Source organism: Urocitellus parryii, chromosome 11 (genome assembly GCF_045843805.1).
Source record: "Urocitellus parryii isolate mUroPar1 chromosome 11, mUroPar1.hap1, whole genome shotgun sequence".
In the NCBI taxonomy this organism is placed as follows: Eukaryota; Metazoa; Chordata; class Mammalia; order Rodentia; family Sciuridae; genus Urocitellus; species Urocitellus parryii.
The window spans coordinates 748,872-761,010 of NC_135541.1; the positions used below are offsets into that span (position 1 = coordinate 748,872).

Consider the following 12,139-nt stretch of genomic DNA (forward strand, 5'->3'; position numbering starts at 1 on the left):
CAGGTGCCGCGGCCCCCGCCCCAGGACCGCCCGCCCGGCGGATTGGCCTTCGCCTGGCCCAGTCGGCGAAGTTCGGACACCGCCTCCCGCCGGACGCCGGGCTCCGTGCGCGCCCCTAGCCCCTGCGCGTACCCGCCGGCCGCGCCCACCCGCCCCGCCCGCCGCCCAAGTTCCGCGGAGTTGGCGGGGCCGCGCCGTCGGTCCCTGCCGCGCGCTCCCCTTCCGCGTTCCGCCGTCCGCCCCACCTGGCGCCCCTGTCCCCGGCCGGCGCCCCAGGCTATGGCCCGAGCGTCCGGGGCGCGGCTCTGACGGCGGCCGGCGGAGCGCGCCATGCCCAGCAGGTCCAGCCCCAAGATGGACGGGAGCGGCGTCCGCGTCCGCCTGAAGGTGCACTACGGCGGGTGAGCGCGCGGCGCCCGACGGTCGGGCGCGCGAGCGGCCGGACCGCGGCCTTGGGGAGGCCGGGTGGACGCCACTGCGGGCGGCGGCGCGGGAGGGAGGGGGCGGCGCGGCCCCTGGGGTCCCGGGAGGTCCGGACACTGCAGGCGGTGTCTCCCGGCGATCCCGCGGTCCGGACGCCCTTGAACGTCTCCCGCGGGAAACCCGCAGGGCAGGGCGGGGTGGGGCGGGTCTGCCCGGCTCTCGGGGCGCGCGTCTCCCTGCAGGCCCCCCCCCAGCGTCTGGGTTTCCCGGGACTGGCACCTGCCGCACGGGACCCCGCGACGCGGGCGGCGGGCGTTGCTGCGCGCTCCTCCGCCCTGGTCACAGTTGTTGACATTTTCACTGGAAAGTACGTCAGGCCACCAAGCCGTGAGGACTCAGAAGTTTTTGTCAAACTGAAAACTAGTCCCTGGTTTCAGACGTCTCCGTTTAAGGAAAGCCCGTGACTGAGGTGACTGAGGTGAAGGCAGGGCCTTGAGCCACCCTAGTCATGGGAAAAGGGTCCTTGGCAGGTCTGGTGGCACTTGCACTGGGGACTGGGTGAAGACCCCTCGGTTGACTGGAAGGGGGCTTTGGAGGCGCAGTCCGCAGATCTAGCTGTGAAACGCGGCCAGCACACCTCCTTGGGGTCGGGTCGGGAACTCCGGGAGCCCGGGGCCAGGGGAAGGCGGGGCGGGGGCTTGTTCTGGTGGCTCACTTGCCCAAGCATAGCGGGAGGATCCCACGGTCACCGCCCGTGTAGACAGTGGGTGGGGAGGACCCGCTCATGGGCTTCTTCCTCCTGCTGGTGCTGTTGGGTTTCCTGGGACCCAGTTGAGATGGTGGGCGCCCAAGATTAGCCGGTCCCCACTGCTGGGAGGGGAGCACAGTGAACTGGACTCTCAAATTCCTTGGGGTCCTGCAAAGTGTTCCTCTCCTGGACCATCCTTGGGAGGAGTGGACAAAGGCGGTGGGATATTGTGATCCCAGGTGGTGTCCCCCTCCTGGGCAGTGCCCTCTGACTCTAGGAGGTTGGGCTTCAAGGGCTACTTGACCCCTGGGTCTCCTGTGGAAACTTGGTTGTCTCTCCCTGGGACCCTTGGGGCCCCTCCAACCTAGTGCCTCTCCCTTTGATATGCACCTGGGTGGGGGTGGGGGTGGGGAGGTGAGCCAGAAGGAAGAGGGATTTCTGGTGACCTGACCTTCCAGTGCCACCTGAAAGGGTGGAGGTCAGTTCTGTCTCCCGCCTGGAAAGGGGAGAGTGGAAACTGGTGTGGTGTCTTCAGACCCCAGAGCGTCCTGGCCAGCCATTCTGAGTGGAGCACCTGTTAACTACCAGGAGACTTGTTTTCCCTTCTTGGAACCACCCACTAAGCTGGGACTGGTCCTAAGATCTGTACCCAGGGCTTCAGGGTGGATGGGCACCACACCCTCCAGCATTGCCCCAGTGAGGCTCAGCCATCACCTCCTGGTGTACCTGGGGACCTTGAAGGCAGTGCCCGCCCCCAGCCCTGGGCCATACTTCCCAGTCCGCCCCTCCCCTTGCTCCTGCCCCTGGGGAGCACTTTGGTTACACTGCAGAGTAATTCAACCTATTGACTCTGGTTTCCAGGACTGATTAGGTGGAGCCCCCTGCCCTCCTCTTTTCCCTACTTTTCTCCCACCTCTGTTGCCTCTGTCCTCTTCTTGTTCCTCTTTTTTCTTCCTTCCCTTTCCTCCACCTCCCTCTGCTCCTCTCCCTGCACCCTCCCTCCTTCCTCCAGCCTCCCCTCCATCTCCCCATCCCTCCCCCTGCTCCTCTCCCTGCACCCTCCCTCCTTCCTCCAGCCTCCCCTCCAGCCTCCCCTCCATCTCCCCAACCCTCCCCCTGCTCCTCTCCCTGCACCCTCCCTCCTTCCTCCAGCCTCCCCTCCATCTCCCCCTCCCTCCCCCTGTTCTCTCCCTGCACCCTCCCTCCTTCCTCCAGCCTCCCCTCCATCTCCCCCTCCCTCCCCCTGCTCCTCTCCCTGCACCCTCCTTCCTTCCTCCAGCCTCCCCTCCATCTCCCCCTCTCTCCCCCTCTCATCCTCTCCTCCTCTCCTTGCACCCTCTCCTTCCTCCAGCCTCCCCTCCATCTCCCCATCCCTCCCTCTGCTCCTCTCCCTGCACCCTCCCTCCTTCCTCCAGCCTCCCCTCCATCTCCCCCTCCCTCCCCCTGTTCTCTCCCTGCACCCTCCCTCCTTCCTCCACCCTCCCCTCCATCCCCCCCTTCCTCCCCCTGTTCCTCTCCCTGCACCCTCCCTCCTTCCTCCAGCCTCCCCTCCATCTCCCCCTCCCTCCCCCTGCTCCTCTCCCAGCACCCTCTCCTTCCTCCAGCCTCCCCTCCATCTCCCCCTCCCTCCCCCTGCTCCTCTCCCTGCACCCTCTCCTTCCTCCACCCTCCCCTCCAACTCCCCCTCCCTCCCCCTCTCCTCCTCTCCCTGCACCCTCCCCTCCATCCCCCTCCCCTCCATCCCCCCTCCCCCTCTCCTCCTCTCCCTGCACCCTCCTTCCTTCCTCCACCCTCCCCTCCATCTCCCCCTCCCTCCCCCTCTCCTCCTCTCCCTGCACCCTCCTTCCTTCCTCCACCCTCCCCTCCATCTCCCCCTCCCTCCCCCTCTCCTCCTCTCCCTGCACCCTCCTTCCTTCCTCCACCCTCCCCTCCATCTCCCCCTCCCTCCCCCTCTCCTCCTCTCCCTGCACCCTCCCCTCCATCCCCCCTCCCCTCCATCCCCCCTCCCCCTCTGCTCCTCTCCCTGCACCCTCCCTCTGTCCTTTACCCCTTCCTCCATGTCCTCCACACCCCCCTGCCTCCCCCTGGGCTCCTGAGTGCCTCTGCAGAGCACCTCTTCAGGGTTGGACAGTGAAGCAGTGGCTGCCTAGGTCAGCCCTCAGCTTTGGAAAGACCTGGGTCTGGGTAAAACTTTGTCCAGGACAGAAGGAGTGCTGGGGGCCTGGGGTGAGACCCTGCTCCTTGGGAAGCCACCAGGCCACAGGTGAGGATCCTACACACTGAAACCTATTCTAGCTGAGAATGATGTGATGGCCATTAGTCCCCTACCTGTCCAACCCCTCGGAGGCCCAAGATGGGGGTCTCAAGTCCCACCCCAGTGGTCATCCGGGAGTCTGCCAGGGTGGTACAGCACCCATATTTTCAGGAAGCCACAGGTAGCTGGCCCCCCTCTTCTGCACAGGCTGTTGATCCAGACCTTTCTGTTCAGGGTGCAGGGTCCAGGGAGTTGGTCAGCGGGGCTGCTGACGACTCCTGATGACTCCCCCTGCCCAGGGCTGTGTCCTAAAGGGTTCAGTGGCACTGCTTCTCCAGCCTCCTGCCAGGCAGTGCCGAAGCCCTGGGGTTTACAGGAGTGGCCTCCTGCCTTCTGGGGAAAGAGAAGAGCTTCCTCTTGGTAGCAGGAAGGGGTCAAAGGTCGAGAGGTGGTGGACCCTCAAGAATCTTGAATTCTTGGCTGCAGGACTAGTAATGCTGCCAGGCCACCAGAGTGCCTGCAGTGTGGGTACCAGGCCTGGGCAGCCCCAGGTGACAGGTGGCCGGAGCTTGGACTCCAGAGTCCCCCCAGTTGGTGAGGGGTGCGTCCGTGCCCTACTTTCCTTGTCTGCCGTGAGGCTGCAGGAAAGACAAGCTGGGTCAGTCCCTGTGGAGAACGGGGCGCTGGGGACAGCGTGGGGCGGCCAGTTCAAGAGCTCCAGGCCGGCAACTGGGGCATTTTCCCCTCCCCTGGGGTGTGGCATGGGTCAGGTGAGGCCAGAGACCCTGGGCTGCTGGGCGGGGGAGGGGGGTGGGGGGGTGACACTGTGCGCTGTGGCTCAGGTCCTCCGTCCTCAGATGGCCTGGTGGGAGGCCAGGGCCATGGCTGTGGCTTGGGACTCTGAGATTCTCAGGTTTTGCCCACAACTTCAGTGAGCCTGGCAGAGGTCCTGCTGAGAGCGGCAGGGGGAGGAAGCCGGGAGGGAGCCATGTCCCACTTGCTCCTGGGGAGTGGCAGGTTGGTCTCCCCGGAACCAGGGACTGGCACCCAGGATCCCTGTTCAGGTTTACATCCTGTTTAAGAAGAAAAGATAAAAGACAACGATGGTTCTCCAAAAAAGCACCTGGAAGTAGCAGGAGGCCACAGTGTGGGAGGTTGGTCCAGCCCCCTCCTGGCCGGGAAAGCCACTTGACAGAGTATTTGGTTTTTCCACTTCCTGCAAGCTCTTACCTCCAGGGATGCCGTTGTCTGCGCCTGGGAGGTCCAGGGGGAGGTCGGACTGGGTTCTTTTCTTGTGGCAACACCACAGGGCTTAGCTGACCCATTGATGTCCACCCCTGGGTCCCCCTGTGGCAGCATTGGCGTCTGGTGCCACTGCCCTGCCTCCACCAGGGGGCGTCTGCCCTCGCTCAGTCCTCTGGGGTGGGGCCGTGTTCCTGGGGAATTTTGAAGAGCTGGTCGGTGGTTGTGTTCTGTGGGTTTGTAGAGGGATGTTTGTAGAGGGACGCTGGTGCTGTCTTTGGGGAAAGGCTCAGTCCCTCTGTGGCCAGCAGTTTGTTTAACAGGCAGTGTTCTCATCACCTGTGACCGCTGTGCGACCCGTGTGCTCTCGCCCAGGGACATCCTGATCACCAGTGTGGACGCGGCCACGACCTTCGATGAGCTCTGCGAGGAGGTGCGGGACATGTGCCGGCTGCGCCATGAGTACCCGCTCACCCTCAAGTGGGTGGACAGCGAAGGTGGGCCTCTGTCCTCCCAGGGAGAGATGTCCACAAGGAATTCAACCTGCCTGGCCCCCTTGCCCCCTTCAGGGACAGCTGGGGTGGGATGGGCTGCAGGGGTGGACAGAGGGACTGGAGGCCTGGTCATGGACAGCTGGAGAGGCTGTGGGCAGGCCCTGACCCTCCCCTGACCTTTCTCGGGTCTGGCCTGGCCTGCGAGTGGCTTTCCTCAGGAGAGTGGGGAGGTCAGGGGTAGGCAGTGTCCACCTCCCTCCTTGCCCACGTCTGACTCTGTCTTCTCTAGTGCCCCCGCCTCCCCTCCCTCCTCCCTGTCCACCTCCTTCTGTTCCCGCCCTCTCCCTCCCGCACACTGTCTAGAAAGGGGTGTCGGGGACATCCAGGAGCAGCCCCTCTCTGCAGGGCCTGGGCAGAGCTGCTCTTGGGTGGGAACGTCGTCACGCGAGGCTAGTCCGCACCTCTGTCTGTCCAGACTAGCAGAGGGCTCTTGGTCTTGCCTGCTGCTTGGCTCTTCTAGGGCCCCTCAGCTGCAGGACTGAACTCCCTGATTCTTACGTGGAGGCCCAGGGCTGGCCGCTGGCTGCTGCTCTGGATGGCTGGTCTCGCACACCTGGCCCCAGGGTGGCTGCTCTCAGGCAGCAAGACTTGCAGGTGCTGTGCCGAGCCAGCGCTGTCTCGGCCCCTCTGTCTGCGGTGGCCTCAGCAGTGTCTCTTGCCCTGCGTAGGTGACCCCTGCACTGTGTCCTCACAGATGGAGCTGGAGGAAGCCTTTCGCCTGGCCTGTCAGCCCAAGTGTGAAGGGCTCGTCATCCATGGTGAGTGGTGGCTGGCCCCTGCCCTCTCCGCCTGCCCAGGAGATCTGTGCAGATGAGTGTCCCTGGGGGCCACCCCCGTCTGTGGGCATCTCTGCCAGGCCGCCTGGGGGATCAGGTGGCAGTTTAAATCTTATGAGGCCATGAATCGATGGACGTTAAATATAATACGTTTGGGTTTGATTTTTCTCTGACTCTTTATTAACCCGGTAGTCAGCAAGCCGCGGTCTTCTCCCCAGGCAGAGGGTGGTCCTGGCCGTGGACCCTCCCTGCTCTCTCCTGCTGGGCCAGCTTCTCCTGGCTCCAGTTTTCACCGTGCTCTGGGCTCCGCAGCCATGCAGGGGCCCTGGTGCACCGGCCGTGGGGTGGCCGCACAGCCCTCCCTGCGCACACATGACGGGCAAGCCCTCCACCGAGCCGTCCCCAGCCTGGACTCTCTCTTGGGAGCTGGGGCTTGATCGCAGGCGTGCTGAGGCCAGGTGGTGGGTCCCATCTCAGTCCTGTCCTCAGATCGGGTGTTTCGACCTGCTGTCCAGCTCCTTCAGGTTCCAGGGGTGCCTGGGGGGCCATGAATGTCACACCCCCGTTGGCCAGCCACCTCCTAGGCCACTCCAGGCTCTGCCCAGTTGTTTCCCAGGGATGTGGGTGTGGACCCCTGAGCCTGAGAGTGGGGATCAGGGCCCGAAGCCTCCCTGGGTTTTCCCCTTTATCCTGTCATTGCCAGGCCCGCGGGCCGCTGGTTGAAATGACGGATGGTCTAGCCCTTTCTCCAAGTGCCCTTCTCAGGTTAAATCACTTGTTTGTCGTGAAGGTAAAGGATCCATCTCTACCTCTAAAGCTGTGGTACCTGAAAAATCCACTCTATGTTGTAGAATAAGAAAGAGTTCCCCTGAGTTTTCTTGTCTGTGTTTTGGACGGGGGTTGACCCCACCCAGGCCTCACGCCTGCTGGGCAGGTGCTCTGCCGCTGGGCTGCGCTCCTGCCCCTTAACTGGGTGCTAGTGCTTTCTGAGCGTCTGTGTGGCCGTTAGTGGACGCCGCTCAGGTAGGTGTTCATTAATTTGAACTCCATGCTGGGGAAGAGGAGACCTAAGGTGCTCTGGAAGTCGGTTTTCAGGCTCGCTGCCGCCCTTCCCGTCCCGTGTGAGTTCACTGGTGCAGGTCTGTATTCTCCTGACCGATTGCTGTCTGCATGCCGCCGGCTGCTTCTCCCCTGGGTTTTCTGGGGACCTGGAGGCCTCTCAGAGCTGGTCAGTGGTTGTGTGGTTCTGCCCCAAGGAGCAGCTCCAAGTCCTTAGAGCCAGGGGCACGGGTCTGTGGTCAGCTGCGGCAGGAACTAACGCAGCTCTCTTTCTTCTTGCGCAGTGTTCCCGAGTGTCCCCGAGCAGCCTGGCATGCCCTGTCCTGGAGAAGATAGTGAGTGCTGGGCCCGTCCCCCACCTGCCACGGGGCGGGTCATGCTGGGAGCCTGGTTGGCGTGTTGTGGGCTGGGGCTGGCTGCCCTCGCTGAGGGCTATGTCCGTGGGCAGCCATCATGGCCTCCTGGGATTTCCTCTGTGCCTGGTGCTCTCACAGTTTCCCACGCCTATAGTCTGGTGGGCACTGCGTTAGGGAGGGGACGGGCTCTGCCACCTGGTGGCACAGCAGAAGGTCCCGGGTGCACCTGACCTGCCCCCAGGAGGGAAGCCAGGCAGACGACTGGATGCCCCCTGCTTCGGCTTGTTCACCTCCACGTTGGGTGTGCTGGAGGGACCGATGGAAGCAGCCCAGGAGCGGGGTTCCCGGGGGGAGCCCTGTGTCCTTCTGACGGCACCTGGAGGCCACGTTGAGAAGGTGCTGGGTGAGGGCCAGCCGCTCCGTGAGACCTTTCTGGGCAGCTGGGCCAGTGAGGGAGAAGGACTGGGGGGGTCGAGGAGCAGCAGGAATTTGGCCCGTGTGCAGGTTTGCTCCCCTGGGCAGGACAACTCTGGGGGCTGCTGGGGTGGGCCAGGGGATACTAATGAGGCCGGCTATGGGGTCTTGGATGGCTCAGGGCAGTGTGCAGAGCCTGTGGCACAGCCCAGGGAGGCCTCTGAGCAGATGGCCAACACTCCAGTGCCCGGGTCCTCGTCCCCTGCAGGGTAGCCCTGGTGGCAGTGTGTCCTGGGGTGCCTGCATCTCTCAGGAGGGGCGTGCCCCCAGCAAGGGTGTCTTTATGGGCACATAAAGAGTATCACAGGGCCGGTGTCGCGGGAGGGATGTCAAGGGCCGCCCTGTCTGTGTGCTCCTCTGCCTTCACGCTGCTGGTCAGCAGGAGGGCCTTGAGCGGGTCTATTGCCCCCCGGATGACTTTCTGGCTGTGCTGACACACAGTGTGGCTGGGCGTTTGCTGCAGCTCGGGGCACCGGTGCACTCCAGGCCAGCCTGCCCCAGGGTCCTGCAGCTGAGGCCTGGGCATGGGGGTGCAGGATGCCCGACAGTGGAAGTGGGGTGTGACCTGGCAGGGGCATGCAGAGAATGCCGCTGGGCACATGAGTGGGTCCTCGAGGTGCTTGGCAGGGGTGGCTCCGAGGCTTTGGGGCCCACCCAGCTTTGTCAGAACATTCCATGGAGCCTTCGCTGAGGTCAGAAGCCGGGTACTGGGACCCAGGGGTGGCCAGCGTGGCTCGTCTCTGACCTGCACCCCCTCCCGTGCTGCCCTCTGCCTGGCTGGCTGGGAAGCTGCAGGGTGACCCTCGTGGCCCTGGGGTGTCTGGCTCCGGGTGTCCAGCCTGAGGTCCACACCAGGCTTGGGCATGGAGAGCCCTGTTCTGGCCCTGGTGTGGGACGGTGTGTCTCAGAGGGAGCAGGCCCGTCCTCCCTCAGTCCTCCGGGAGAGCTGGGCGAGGGCAGGTGCGGGTCTCCAGTCCAGTGCATGGGCGGAGCCCCAGCCAGGCCCCCCTGGGAGCTGAGTGGTGCGGGGTCTGCCCCGCTGGCCCTGTTCCCGCTGCCCCTGTTCCTGGGCTGTCGAGGGTGTCCCCTGACATTCACAAAACTGGATTTTCCAGGACCTCTGTCCCCAGTGCCCACTTCATGACCTTGTGGGTGGGGACAGGCACTTCCTGTGTCTGTCTCTTCAGGTCATAACGCTGACCCTGGTCTTGGTGTTTGGGTGTGTGTGGGGGCCGGTCTGGGCCGCAGGGCTCACTGTGGCCGCTCTTCCTCTGTATGCTGAGTCAACATGGACTTGCTGGGTTTCACACCTCCTTGGGCTGACCCCACCTTGGCCCTCCTGGGCAGTGCCACTGCAGGCTCTCACACAAGGTGCGGGTCTTGGAACGCTGGACTGGTCGCGTGGTTCGCAGTCCCCTCACGGACTTCAGTCTGGGGGAGTTGAGCTCCTTGGTGCTGGTCAGTGCCCGAGGGGGCATGCCGTAGGGTGTGGCTGGGAGGCTGGGCTCTGCTGTCCGGCAGTGAGGGTCCCCCCTGGGGGAGTGTTTCTGGGCCAGGACTGCGGGGGGCGGTGGTGCCTGAGGAGTCCAGGCTCTGCTGGTTTGGGGCTGCCTAGATGGGTGAGTCCCCATGGCCTCCTGTCACTCCTTGAAGCACAGAGGTTGCTTAGTGGCGCTGATGTCTGAGGTCACTTGCTGCAAAACGTGCTGGGCAGGGGGGCTCCGTGGCACACGTGGGCACCTGGGGCCCCACTGCCGTGCTCCCGTGTGCCCGAGACTGCATAGGCATGGCCTCGTGTCCTCAGGCCGGGCCCTTTCTGTGCCTGGCAGTGCCTGCTGTCACCTGGGTCCCCGCCTGGCTCTCCCACAGCGGGCCTGTTCAGGCTTCCCTGTCCAGCTCTCCCTGGTGGTGGGAATGTTCTGTTTCTTGTGTTTTGATCTTTGATCCTGGAACAGATGTCCAGGTCCAGGGTGGCATTGACCCCTCAGCTGACCGTGGCACGATGTCTCTTCTCTCAACACAAGTGACCACAGCCCTGGACCCCAGGTGCAGTGAGCGTGGGTCCCTTAGCCGGTGGGCTCACTCTGGACACTTGGTGGCCTGCAGGTCTGAGCCACCACGGGCACCTTCCCGGGGCAGGGGACCGAAGCAGGGCGTTGAGAGCCAAGGAGCAGCTCCTCCAGCAAGTGACCACGGCCAGCCACGCTGCTCCATCCCTGGCTGGACAGCCCCACGAGTCTCCAGACAGGACCTGGAGGGTGCTTCATCTCCATCTGCCCACCCACTCTGGACAGCCCAGCCAGGCCGTGGGCCGAGGCTGTCCAGAGTGGGTGGGCAGATGACCCCCATGAGTGGGGGGTCAGCTCAGCGGGACCTGTGACCCAGGAGGGCCAGTGTGACCTCTGAGCGCCCCCAGGACAGCCCGTCCATGTGGTCTCATTAGATGAAGACACGTCCTCCTGGGAGGACAGCCGGGTGCAGTGGTCGTGGGCCAGGCCTGCCCTCCCTCCAGAGCCTGGTGCTGCTGAGGCCCTGGGCACTGGCCCCGTGCTGGGCCTGCAGGTGGAGAGCGAGGGGCAGCGAGGCTGGCTCCCTCAGACCCCCCAGCGCCCGGGGGGCCAGGGTGCTGCACACCCTCTCTGTGTGCCTGCCTGTGCTCAGGAGCGCGGTGGTCGCTGGTGCAGGGCACCTGGGTGGCAGGACACTCGTCCAGGATCTGAACTTGATCACAAACTTAATCTGCAAAGAGCCTTTTACAGATGAGGTCACGTCTGCAGGTTCAGGGAGCAGGATGCCGGGTGCCACTCTGGGTACTGTAGTTGGTGGCCAGGTGGAGTTCCAGCTGCCCTCGGCCTCCTGTGGGTGGTGGTGAGTGCCGTCCCACTCCCCAGCACCTGGTGGCTTTATGCCGCCTCAGGTTGACGCCCAGCAGGATAGGGGTCTCGGTGCTGAGCTCCGTGGGGCGCCCTGGGGCCGACTGAATGGTGGACTCACTCTAGGCCTGACTCTTGCCCACGTGTCCCTAGCACCTGTGTCCCTAGCCCATGTCTCCTGCTGCCCATGTCCCCTGCCCCCAAGGTCCTCTGTTGCCCCTGTTCCCCATGCGCCCCTCTCCCATGTCTCTGTCCCGTCTCTGTCGCTTTCCCCCATTCCCCACGTGTGACACCCCCTCATGTCCCCTGCCCTCAGTCCTCCCACCTCCTCCACCTGAGGTGTCCTGGCTGTGTCCACCTCTTTTCCAATTTTGAAGCCTTGGGTGCCTCCTGACCCAGACAGTGCGCCCGAAGCCGAGTGGGCAGAGGGACCCAGCGGGTTACGGTCCCCACAGTGGGCTGCCGGTGGCCTGGTGTGCTGAGGTGACAGCCTGTCTGGGGCCGCCTGACCTCGGGTGCAGGAGGGCATGGCGCTGGCACTGTGTGGCACTGCTGTCCTGCCAGGAGCCCTCTGTGACTTTAGGCAGGCGGGCAGGGTGCCCCGTGCCTCAGTTTCCCCTTTGTAAAAGGGCACCACGTGGGGATCAGTGCGTCGGGAGGGGCCCTGGAACCTCCTCAGGACAGGTGGCACGGGAGGTCCCATCAGGTGTCCCCAGCCCACGGCCGCGTCCCCTGAGGAAGCCAGGTGCGGGCGGGGACCCTGCCTGTAGATGGAGGACTGTCCGCCAGGGCCGAGCACCTTCTCCGTGGGTGGACGGTTACCCCCGGCTTCCCCAGCTGGCGTAGCGCTGTGACCACCCCGTGGACAGGTCTGTCTGTCTGCCGGTCGGTGCGTGAGACACCATCCCGGCTCGTTCATTGCCACAAAATGGAAAAACTACTTTTCTGCCTAAAATAGGCGTCCAACAAAGTTAGCCGTCTGCCCGTTCAGCCTGAACTTCTCGAGTCTGCAGAGCTGGACGTCTGGGAAGGGACTGGGACAGAGAAGCTGGCTGGGGGCCGTGTCGCGAAGGGACGCTGAAGGTGTGGTGTCCATGGCGGACCCGAGGCCGGTCTGCTTTTCCTGCCGAGGACCCGCGTGGATGCGGGGTTCTGTTGCTGTGTGACTGTGTGTCCCTGGGCTCGTGGGCCAAGCAGAGCTGTGGGCACTCACGGCCTCTGGGGGTGACCCTGGGTGAGTGGGGGCTGCAGGTTCCCGAGCTGTGCTTGTCCCTCGAGGCCGGATGGCTCTCGTTCTTCTTCAGCCAGTTACTAACGTAGAGCGGGTGCCATCTAGCTGGCCTAGGGCACCTCGGGCCTGTGGTGCGTCCACACTCCAGG

The 12,139-nt window shown here is 64.3% G+C and overlaps 1 protein-coding gene across 1 annotated transcript in view; it reads left to right on the plus strand.

Moving 5' to 3' along the window:
* The first annotated feature begins 330 nt into the window (after window positions 1–330).
* Prkcz (protein kinase C zeta) overlaps window positions 331–12,139 on the plus strand; it is an 89,757-nt gene continuing 77,948 nt past the window's right edge. The window contains exons 1-4 of the mRNA XM_077791022.1: window positions 331–401; window positions 5,043–5,164; window positions 5,890–5,979; window positions 7,341–7,391. Of these exons, the coding sequence (XP_077647148.1) occupies window positions 331–401; window positions 5,043–5,164; window positions 5,890–5,979; window positions 7,341–7,391 (334 nt within the window). The remainder of the gene's footprint in view (window positions 402–5,042; window positions 5,165–5,889; window positions 5,980–7,340; window positions 7,392–12,139) is intronic.